This window comes from Notothenia rossii (assembly GCF_949606895.1).
Source record: "Notothenia rossii genome assembly, chromosome: 4".
NCBI classification, from domain to species: domain Eukaryota; kingdom Metazoa; phylum Chordata; class Actinopteri; order Perciformes; family Nototheniidae; genus Notothenia; species Notothenia rossii.
Genome location: NC_136902.1, coordinates 5,589,629 through 5,601,899, shown reverse-complemented (window position 1 = coordinate 5,601,899; position 12,271 = coordinate 5,589,629). Strand labels below are relative to the sequence as shown.

The window sequence follows — 12,271 nt, the reverse complement described above, 5'->3', positions numbered from 1 at the left end:
TTTACCGTATTGAATTGAGAATCCATTTTTAAGATACTGAAAGATTTCCTCCTCTAATAAGAACCGACTGTGGCCCACAACACGTACAAGTATAGTAAGAGGACTTTTGTATTTTTAATGTCATTTAGTGGTTGTGTCTGAAAGCGTGTTGTATTTTTTTGGCACCAGCTAATGGGGATCCTACAAAAATCCTAAAAGTCCTAACTCCATCTGGTGCATTAAAAAACCATTAATCTAAAACATGGCCATCACCATGTAATCTAAATTATTAATTTAAAATAAACTTTGCTCAGGGAGAAGCTGAATCTGGTCTGAAACCACAAGACTAAGAGACAGTTTCATCCCACAGGCATAAGACTGTTAAACACCTGAACTTTTGAAAGAACATCCATAACATTCATCTGTTTGCATCTCATATCAATATTCCAATTACTGCATATCGACTATTCTGCACTATTTCTATTATATTCTATTTTATTTACTTGCACTATTATCTGTTGTATTGTGTTGCACTGCTGGAGGAGCCTGTGACCTCAGATTCTCATTGTCATAACTGTAGCTATGTACAAATGACAATAAAAGCCTTGAAACCTTGAAACATGGATGAATACCATTTCGGAGTAGAGTGTGTTCCCCTCAGCAGCAGTGACAGGGTTAATCATACCCATATGGTGTACCAAGAGCTTTGGTCCAATGCTGCTGTGGGCCAACAGGAGAAGGGAGGCAGGGGGGGAGGCAGAGCAGAAGGGAGAGGACAGCGGGGTCTCACACACTCCCCCAACACCTGCACCTGGTCACTAGATTCAGGCAGGATCCGAGGATTCACATCACCGTGGCCATCCGTGCGTAAAGTTAGCGCGTAAATGTTGCCTGGGAGAAATACCGTCGACTGATTATAGGCAGCTTTTCTCTTTCTCTTCCCCCTTTCTCTCTCTCTCTCCCCCCTCTCTCTTTCTCTTTGCAAACCTATCGGATTGTTTTATGCCTGCGCAGCGCCGTCGAGGGACATTTTCCAATCCGGCTCCGAGGCACGAAACGCGGGGAATGCAGATCTAACATCTCGCAAGTTTTCCCTTTCTTCCCGTTTTTGGATCTACAGAAGAGAAGAGTCAGAAAAACAAAAACAAGGTAGGTCATTTGACTTCTCTGTGGTTTTAACTTTTACCTCTGGTGTGGTTACTCTCTCTAAGCGTCACATTTGTTCGGTTCCTATTTCTGGATGTTGAGTTCACAGGTAAGTGCGCACTCCTCCGCGGGGAAGGGAACTAGGCTACTTCATTGGAATCCTGTAATTATTTTTATTTTTAAAGAGAAAAACACATGTTATTACAGCTGAACTTTAATCTGCCTTGCCGTTACCACCCTGCTCTGAGAAGCAGGAGAAATATCGTCATTCATAAAAATACCTCGAAATCAGATCATAGAGAACATGGAGCCCCACGGGCACATGATTATGTTTTAGATACAGATTTTAGATATTTTTAAGGTGTTAAAATGAGGTATCTTGCACATGGATTATTTGTATATCCTTACTTCAATAACAGTAAGTAACATGTTTTGGGGTTTGTGATGTTCTTTCATAATAACGAAGCCATTTTGCCTTATTTTTGTATACAAAATATAAAAATAAGGACTTAAAAATGTGTCTCTGGTGTATATATGGCCATATGCTCATTTAAAAAAGCGTTATTTTGATTTGTTTCAATGAATAAAATCATTTATGGTGACGATCTTTATTTAAATGAGCACTTTTTAAAATCCCAAAAGATAAAAAAAAATAGAAAACAGAGTCATAAACCATCATCTTTATGTCTCGTGTAAGTATTTATTTTATTCTTAAAGTCAAAGCAATGTTTTAAATGCGATGTGTGACTTATAACTGTGACATTTCATGACATACGATCTGTCTGAACATCATTTGGATCCCCTGTCTGATGGAGCATGTGCATTATAATTACTAACAGTGCATACATATATCAGAGTGTGTGATAGCAGGAATACAGATCAAGCTTCCCTGCTGGGCAGATATATGTGATTATGCCTTCAAGCCAAGGCGTTCCCACTGGCTTCTGTTTTTAATTTCCAAACCTCCAGCATGCCAGTTTCATCAGTTTTAATGGGAACATATTTGAGCAAAATGTGTCAAACGTGGATGTATGCCTTAATGTGAAATGTAAGATTAATCTCTAGCTTTTCTGCATGGATACCCCCTCCCTAAAAGCCCTTTTTTTTAGGCTTGTGCCACTGGGAGGGGGTTTGGCTGCATGTATGGCATGAGAAAAAAGAAAAGCCCGTGGGATGGCTTATAGCTGGAGCAAAGCACACCTTCAGGGAGACAATTTAATGGATGTTGTGGACTCAGCTTTTAGTATTCATAATTTATACGGGATCCTCTCCAGCAAAGTGCAGATGCATAATGAATGCTTGAGTTAAGGTCTAACAGTTAGGCTACGTTTCAACACCCCTAAACTGTCAGGAAATGTTTCAAAGAGAGCTACCTGTTTCTTTGAACTGTCATGTTTTTCACCCGTCAACTTCTGGGGAAAAGTCTGGTGTGCTTTGTTCAAAGACGGAGGCAGAGCCGCAGGGAATCACTGATGGGTTCAGAGGCTTTTTAAGTTCGGTTTTCTAGGGAAATATTGATTCAAGAGAAAGTACAAGATGAAATAAGTCTGGGTAATATGGGGGAAATCAAATATTTTTGACAATATACCTCAATATCGACATTGTGATGGGATTGTAAATTAACTAGTGAGACGCTTATCAAATATTTAAAAAGTGAACGCTATGACGAATAATAATCATTATTATAATCATAATAACATGTTTCTACCGCCTACCGATTTAGCTGGCTTTCCCTACTGATTTCAATCTTCCCAAATAAAAATAAATTAAAATGCCCCTTGGCGCACCAGAGACAATGGACTCCGCCAAGGGGCATTTAATTTTTTTATAATTTAATTTTAGATCCTATCCAATGAAATTGGATTTGCTCATGACGTGATTAGTGTTCGGTCTTGGCGCCCCAGGGTTGTTTATTCACATCAGAGATGTTCAACAATACACACAGCTACAGGTTTTGATATGGAAATTCCGCGATGAATAGATACCCCGAGAAGAAGAAGCCCACCAAGCGGTGGGACAATGTGTTTAAAGCCAAGTGGACAGCAGATCACGAGTTTATCAAGGTATCTCGGAGAGGAGAGAAGCACACAAAGGTCTGTTGGCAGGGAAGATAAACAACTTCAAAAAATTCACCTGCTGCAACTGGAAACCAGACCCTGAACTTCTCAAGAAAGCCAAGTCTGCTACATACCAAGCACTAAAGTGACGGAACATTATGACCAATTTTTGCGAAAAATGCAAAAAGTGATGCAATATATTAAATACATGGTTTATACCTGTAATTACTGTGGTGCAATTTCTTCTGATTACCTAATGTGGGCGTGCACATTTGCCACACGCAAACCTACCTCTTTTGGATTTGGAAAGGTTGGCATAAAGGAACTACAGCACGGTCACATGACTTCACGTCACCACCGCTGAGCTAAAGGTGGCTAATGTTGGTCTCATTTAGACACTTGTTAGCAAGCGCGGTTTTTTAATTCGCCAGTGAGGTATTTACTGACAGACTTTTGATATAGAATACAAATCTCTTCAGCTTGTGTTAACCACAGACCTTATTTCCAGACCAGTGGACAGGAAGTGCTAAAAGGCTGACCCTTAGAACAGCACTGGTAAAGTCTGGTCAATTCATTAAATGACTTCACTTTACTTTAATTCTTCATTTAAAACTAGAAAAGTGCCCTCATGACATTAGGATATCCACATTTGAAAGAGATATAACCTCATACAACAATAAAATATCAAAAGATATTGCCCAGCCTGAAGATAAAAGCAGAAGACAATCCTTTCTCCTTCTTTGGGACCTTTTCCACATGTGCTGCATTATACAGTCTCAACACATACCTCACTACATTTACACTTTAAATAAATAATAGGGCTGTCATATTTTCCAGAGCAGGTGTGAAGATGTATTCTCTGCTGCTGCTTCTTGAAGGCTGCAGGCCGAACTTCTGATCAGAGACTTCACAGAGAAAGCTCTCTCTCCTGTCCTTTCCTTCTTTTTCTGTCTCATATTTCTCACGGGGCTCTCTATAATAATAGTTCATTCCTCTTTTCTTTTTTCGGTCCAGATTTAGATCTCTGTGGGCTACCTGCATGACTGTTACCATGAAAGCCTTTGGAGCCGCCCTTCTCCTGTTGGCCCTCAGTGTTTGCAGAGGCCTGCAGCAGTCGGCCCCGCGGATACGCCTCTCCTTCAAAGGTGAGCTCACACACATTAACCAGAACTCCTTGACTTCACCTTAAGGTCCAGCTGCACGATGTGGAACAAATAAGTAATTGTGATTAGCCTTTAAAGAGTCCTCTCCTGCTGATGTTCAGGTGTATATCAGTATTTAGTGTCTCTACTTTAAAGAGTCCTCTCCTGCTGACGTTCAGATGTATATCAGTTTGTAGTGTCTCTACTTTAAAGAGTCCTCTCCTGCTGACGTTCAGATGTATATCAGTTTGTAGTGTCTCTACTTTAAAGAGTCCTCTCCTGCTGATGTTCAGGTGTATATCAGTATGTAGTGTCTCTACTTTAAAGAGTCCTCTCCTGCTGATGTTCAGGTGTATATCACTATGTAATGTCTCTACTTTAAAGAGTCCTCTCCTGCTGATGTTCAGGTGTATATCAGTATGTAGTGTCTCTACTTTAAAGAGTCCTCTCCTGCTGATGTTCAGGTGTATATCAGTATGTAGTGTCTCTACTTTAAAGAGTCCTCTCCTGCTGATGTTCAGGTGTATATCAGTATGTCGTGTCTCTACTTTAAAGAGTCCTCTCCTGCTGATGTTCAGGTGTATATCAGTATGTCGTGTCTCTACTTTAAAGAGTCCTCTCCTGCTGATGCTCAGGTGTATATCAGTATGTCGTGTCTCTACTTTAAAGAGTCCTCTCCTGCTGATGTTCAGGTGTATATCAGTATGTCGTGTCTCTACTTTAAAGAGTCCTCTCCTGCTGATGTTCAGGTGTATATCAGTATGTCGTGTCTCTACTTTAAAGAGTCCTCTCCTGCTGATGTTCAGGTGTATATCAGTATGTCGTGTCTCTACTTTAAAGAGTCCTCTCCTGCTGATGCTCAGGTGTATATCAGTATGTCGTGTCTCTACTTTAAAGAGTCCTCTCCTGCTGATGTTCAGGTGTATATCAGTATGTAGTGTCTCTACATGTCTCCATGCTTTAATGTTCAAAAAGCTCTTTATTTTTCTCATACTGCCTGTGCTGCAGCACCTCTTTTCACCCTCTGTCTGAAACCAGAGCCCAGTTTGCTCTGATTGGTTAGCTGGCCGGCTCTGTTGTGATTGGTCAACCGCTTAGAGATGTCCCGCCCCTTAGCCTATCACGTATGTGTTGGAGCGCTAGCCAATAGAAGCGTTACACAGTGATGTCACTATGTTCCTGAAGTAAACAAAGGAGTGTTTGGGAGAGAAACAACACAGGGATTTTATCCTCTGCAGACCATTGACATGCACAAAAACAAACGGAACAGGAAGGTCGAAACCCCAAAAAGCATAATAGGACCTCTTTAAACCAGGAAATGACCAAACTTACGATATCCAAGATGATATACTTTCACAATAACGATAAAATATCAATATTATTTTTATATTTTTGACCAAATATCTCAATATTGTGACGATATTTTAGTTGCTTTCCCTAAAACATGTGTTTGTTTTACCTGCGTACATTTCTAATGCAGCACAGTGCTTTTAAGCTTCCAGACCGTGTGTCTAGGTCAGAGGTGCCCAGTACGTCGACCGCGGTCGACCGGTCGACCGCGGGGGCAATGCTGGTAGATCGCGAGTCATTCATAAATTTAAAAAAATCCAGCTCCGTTAAAATAGACAAAACAGGTTTTGATCCCTCCTCCTTTGGCCTCCCTGCCACTTAATTCAGGAGTTGACTTGATTGACAGAAAAAGCGACCTATTGCTTTCCAGTCTGTTAACACAGAATGCAAAGCGATACAAAATCAGTCAAGTGCCGGGAGAGACAAACAACAAAATGAGTGCGGGAACGAGCAAAAAGCTAAAGACATACCACTTCCACACAGAATGGGAGGGAGAATCTTTGTTTGTGATGTCACATTCAAAGGTTATTTGCCTTATTTGTAAAGCAAGCGTCGCTCTGCCAAAGAAAGGTAATGTGGAGAGGCATTATCGGAGTGTTCACAAGGCATATGACAGCGACTTCCCTCCGAGTAGCGAGTTGAGAAAGAGAAAGGTCATGTATTATTGCTACACAAACATTATCTCTTAGTCTTAGTGTCGCCAACTCGTTTCTAACATGCAAAAAGACAAACAAATGCGTCTATGGTCGGTGTATTTTCGACCTTTCCAATCCAGAAGAGATCTCTCTCTCCCCCGTCTGTTTGCAAGGGGGCGGGGCAGTTTACACACACGCAGCTGCTACATGCAGCAACACACGGAGGAGATGGCGGAGAGAAGCGCTCCAAGGTGTGGTTACATGTTACCCGTCTTGAGGTGGACAATGCTCGTCACCAAAAGAGTTTAGCATGTAAGGGCGGTAACAAGAGCAATTTGTCTAAACATTTAGCAAAAGTGCTCCACATCCAGACGGAGGAATGCACCGGGTTCGACTGTCTTTCGAGTAGCTCTGTAGCCCCATCCACGAGTAACGTTTCCACGTCAGGTGTTATGTATGCTAGCAGCAACACACGGAGTTAACTACATTATACAAACATGGGTTAATGATTAGAGGTAACTGAGTTATTTATTTTGTTAAAGTTTCAGCTATTCTGTTTCCAGTTCTGTCATCAGATTATTTAATAAGATTTGTTAAAACATTGTTGTTTCTTTTGATGTGAAATATTATTTATTTAATTCAAATAAAAAGCAATGTTAATTTTGTTCACAATTTGTCAAGTTAATTTAATAATATATGTATTTTTGAATCAAGTATTCATCTTTATTGTCTTCATTGTTAGTTTCCACATGCCTAAAACAACCTCAAACTAAATCTAAAAGTTGATGGCTAAATAAGAGCGTTTGAGAAATTGTGCAAGGCACACAGTAGTAGTCCGAATAGTCGATTAATCGTTTCATTAATCTATAGATTAATCGATAATCAAATTAGTCGTTTGTTGCAGCCCTATTGTAGTTATCCCATGTAAAAATAAAACGTGTTATTCAGCAACCCTTGCAATTTGGGTTTTTATTTTTGGTTGGTAGACCTCGGTTAGCTGGTCATTTCAAAAGTAGCTCACCAGCCAAAAAAGTGTGGGCACCCCTGGTCTAGGTCTTCCCAGTGTCCTCATCCTGTTAGAATTCAAACAACTCTAAGTCTTAAATCAGAAACCAATATTTCAGTACGTTTTCTTCACACAATTGAATGAAATTGGCCCTGGCAGATATAAGCAAACTGTATATTTGTATAAAACGTAATCTCCTGACCCTTGTGCAGCTTTGGCGACCTCCACGTTGGGAACCCGTGCCCTGAGTCCCTGTGCTCTCACACTCCTGGTAGTTTCCTCTCAATACATAATAAAGAACGTACTTCCTGCCAAATGTCAAAAAGTGCAGCAGTGGAAACAAAAGGTGGATATTACGTTTGGTTGGTTACTGGTTGTGCCCTTCGACAAAAGTTTCTCCCCACACCCTAACACACACACACACACACACACACACACACACACACACACACACACACACACACACACACACACACACACACACACACACACACACACACACACACACACACACACACACACACACACACACACACACACACACACACACACACCCCCCCGTCATCTCTCCTGGGGTTTGATGTCTGACATGATGACACGAGAAGGAAACACCTGAAATGTGATCACTGGAGCCCAAATGATATTTAAGAGCTTTTGGCTGAATGCTGGTTTTTTTATAGGTGTTTGGGATTTTCCCATGTCGTCCTCTCTTACGTTCAAGTTACGAGTGTGTGGAAGACAGCTTTTGATCCAAACAATGCTGCATGATTACTGTTATCTTTGCAGCACAGTGCACCTGCAGACATGCACACACCTTAGAGTACCTGTAGGTGAGAATTAAAGGTGTGAGTGTTACTTTATAGCATTTTTCTAAAGTGCTTTCATGTGGAGGCGAGTCAAAAGCCCCGGTCAGGTCTCGGCAGCGCCGCATCTTGTTCTGAGCCGCGGTGATTCAGCGAGAAACATTTATGCTTTTTAGCGATGTCGACATCTGACGCAGATTAGAGGTGGGCTAATCATGAGATCTGTGGTTGGAGAGCCTGTTTTGAATTCTTGTCATCCTTGGAGGGCAGGAAACAGCTGTCTACATGCTGCTCGTGGCGTCCATTTGTGAGGGAGTGATTGTGGGGTGTTTTTATATGACCTTTAACTCCAATCGCCTCGCAGTAAACAGCTTGTACACGGCACAGCGTTTTTTTTCGTGCTACAGGGATCACAAAGTAGCAGTCTGACCAATTACACAAGTCGGGTCTTGAACTTGATCACGTCCGTGCTTTCGTGTAAGATGCAGGAATTCACATCTGTAGAAATCTCTCCGTGACAAATTCATGTTTAGAGCAGCTGAGAGGTGTTACATTATCAGAGAGGAGAAGTACTCTGATCTTGTTGTTGAGTAAAAGTAGAAGTACTCAGATATTGTACTTGAGTAAAAGTACTCAGATCTTGTACTTGACTAAAAGTAGAAGTACTCAGATATTCTACTTGAGTAAAAGTAGAAGTACTCTGATCTAGTACTTGAGTAAAAGTACTCAGATCTTGTACTTGAGTAAAAGTAGAAGTACTCAGATCTTGTACTTGAGTCAAAGTAGAAGTACTCAGATCTAGTACTTGAGTAAAAGTACTCAGATCTTGTACTTGAGTAAAAGTAGAAGTACTCAGATCTTGTTCTTGAGTAAAAGTAAAAGTACTCAGATATTGTACTTGAGTAAAAGTACTCAGATCTTGTACTTGAGTAAAAGTAGAAGTACTCAGATCTTGTTCTTGAGTAAAAGTAGAAGTACTCAGATCTTGTACTTAAGTAAAAGTAGAAGTACTCAGATATTGTACTTGAGTAAAAGTAGAAGTACTCAGATATTGTACTTGAGTAAAAGTAAAGTACTCAGATATTGTACTTGAGTAAAAGTAGAAGTACTCAGATCTTGTACTTGAGTAAAGGTAGAAGTACTCAGATCTATTACTTGAGTAAAAGTAGAAGTACTCAGATCTTGTACTTGAGTAAAAGTACTCAGATCTTGTACTTGAGTCAAAGTAGAAGTACTCAGGTCTTGTACTTGAGTAAAAGTAGAAGTACTCAGATCTTGTTCTTGAGTAAAAGTAGAAGTACTCAGATCTTGTACTTGAGTCAAAGTAGAAGTACTCAGATCTAGTACTTGAGTAAAAGTACTCAGATTTTGTACTTGAGTAAAAGTAGAAGTACTCAGATCTTGTACTTGAGTAAAGGTAGAAGTACTCAGATCTATTACTTGAGTAAAAGTAGAAGTACTCAGATCTTGTACTTGAGTAAAAGTACTCAGATCTTGTACTTGAGTCAAAGTAGAAGTACTCAGGTCTTGTACTTGAGTAAAAGTAGAAGTACTCAGATCTTGTTCTTGAGTAAAAGTAGAAGTACTCAGATATTGTACTTGAGTAAAAGTAGAAGTACTCAGATCTTGTACTTGAGTCAAAGTAGAAGTACTCAGATCTTGTACTTGAGTAAAAGTAGAAGTACTCAGATCTTGTACTTGAGTAAAAGTACTCAGATCTTGTACTTGAGTAAAAGTAGAAGAACTCAGATCTTGTACTTGAGTCAAAGTAGAAGTACTCAGATCTTGTACTTGAGTAAAAGTAGAAGTACTCAGATCTTGTACTTGAGTAAAAGTAGAAGTACCAGAGTGTAGGAATACTCTGTTACAGTAAAACCACTGGATTCAAAATGTTCCTCAAGTAAAAGTAGAAAAGTATTCACATCAAAATATAGTGAAAGTAGCGACAGTAAAAGTAGTCATTGTGCAGATTGGTCCATTTCAGAATAATATATATGATATGTTTTATAATGATTGATCATGAAAGTGTTCTCAAAGCTGGTAAAGGTGCAGCTTGTCTGAATGACTTTGTATACTGCAGGGTAGCTTGTGGATTTACTCCAGGTGGAACTAAAGTCTGATTTAACACTTGATTAGATTTCACATCATTCATCCACATCTGTGAAGTAACTAAATGTACATGTATACATGTAGTGGAGTAGAAGTACAAAGTAGCATCAAATGGAAATACTGAAGTAAAGTGTACTTAGTTACTTCCCTCCTCTGTAAATTACTACATTTCTTTGAGGTTTTTAAACATTCATCAGCCCCCCCTCCCCCCCCGAACAGGAGGTACGTTGGATTTACTCCCAGACTGTTTTCTGCCACTCGGAGGATTTATTGTTCATTGTTTGTGACACGGAGTCTCTTTGTTCCCAGAGGCGCCTGGAGGAGGACATGTGACTCTTGTCAGAGACTCTGCAGAGGAGACGTTGTGTTTCCTCCGCTGCTGGGAAGTTGTGTCACTGTAGAGGGGACGGAGGGGCTTTGATAGAGTTAGTCAGCATTGCTAGAGAGCAGCAGTGAGGCTGAAACCAGAGACGCGCTCACACACGCACTCTGGAGATATGAAGCCCAGGGCGGCAACATTTGGAAAATATATCTTTGGGACATTTTTTTTTTAACTGATGTTGCAATTGCGATTTGATTCTAGATATTGGATACTTCTCTTAAAGTTGTTTTGACCACAAATGTGTCCTTTAAAGAGGCCCTATTAAGCATGTTTTCCCTTTCCTGTAGTGTGTCCTAAAGGTTTTAATGCATGTAAATGGTCTGCAAAGGCTAAAATCCCCCCGTGCCTGAAACGCCTCCATTAGTTCACTCTCAGGACATAGTGACATCACTACGTAACACTTTCACTCCAATTGGCTAGCGCTCCAACACATTGTACGTATTAGACTTAGGGGCGGGACATCTTTAAGCAGGTTGACCAATCACAACAGAGAAGGCCAGCTAACCAATCAGAGCAGACTGGGCTCTGGTTTTATTCTTTTTAAATCTATTTTTAAGGAAAGATTCTGGCAAACTTGAAATGTAAAATGTTGCCTTTGCGTGATTCATTGTTGATCAAATCCACTAATTGATAAGTCGTCAACATCTTGTTATGTTAGAAGAAGTTTACTCCCGTTTTTTTTAACTACATTTTTCAGTTTAAATGACTTCAAAGAAACGTATCAGCACATCTCTGGTAAAAAAATTATATATAAGTTGGTGGTGAAGTGGTGGATTCTTGGTGATAGAAGAGAGTTTTACAGATCTTCTTGATAATGTAACTCATTGATTAGGCCTCAAAGACGAGACCCTCTTCAGTCCAGGGAAGACCATGAAGAAGAATGTCATTCATTCCCCTCTGTGCTGTCGTCAGACCGCTCATACTCGAGATTGCCCTACGACTAAACGGCCTCGGTGACGGTATGCAGAGAAGCTGTAACCCGAGAGCTTGTAGTAGCTCCATTCTTTGATCGTGTGTCCGTCCCCGTGTTTCCCCGCCGCTGTCAGAATGCTGTCAGGGGATAAGTGTTTCAGAAGCTTTACCAGATGACGGTAGTACATTGTTTGCTATTTCTGGGGATTGGAGACATGTATAGGGGTGTGGTGTTTCCACTTTTAGCCGTGCAGTGGATCCACTCTGGCCCAGTGGAGCTTGTTATCCTGTGTTTACCTCAGAACCGGACCTCTTCCCCCCCAACAACAAAAAAGAGAATCACAGGCTCCATCCTCGTGTCGTTCGGAGATCCGATTGCGTGGTTTATTTTAGTTCGGCACCTTGACTGCATCCTGTTAACATTGACCTCAAAAAGGAAAAGATGGCAGGTGCTTTGATGTAAATAAAGATTGGGCTTCCTCCTGAATCCCTGTAAGCTTCTGACGCTCTCTGGGAACATTTGTCAGTGCGTAGCCGGCTGTCTCTAACATGCCTGACTGTGAGAGCACATCAGAACCACAATGCCCTCCTATACTGGGTTTAAACAGGGGTTAAGATATACAGAGGGGGGAAGTAGTCGAGTACAAATACTTTGTTACTGTACTTAAGTAAATGTTTCTGGTATCAGTACTTTAGTCCACTACTTTTTCCTTTGACTTCTTACATTTTGAAAACAAATACTTGTACTTT

General features: G+C 40.6%; 1 protein-coding gene across 1 annotated transcript in view; it reads left to right on the top strand.

Moving 5' to 3' along the window:
- Positions 1 to 718: 718 nt before the first annotated feature.
- The window catches only part of sema3ga (sema domain, immunoglobulin domain (Ig), short basic domain, secreted, (semaphorin) 3Ga), a 35,410-nt gene continuing 23,857 nt past the window's right edge, over positions 719 to 12,271 (top strand). Inside the window, exons 1-2 of the mRNA XM_079674762.1 lie at positions 719 to 1,128; positions 4,197 to 4,327. Coding sequence (XP_079530888.1) covers positions 4,222 to 4,327 — 106 coding nt within the window. The 5' untranslated portion in view covers positions 719 to 1,128; positions 4,197 to 4,221. The remainder of the gene's footprint in view (positions 1,129 to 4,196; positions 4,328 to 12,271) is intronic.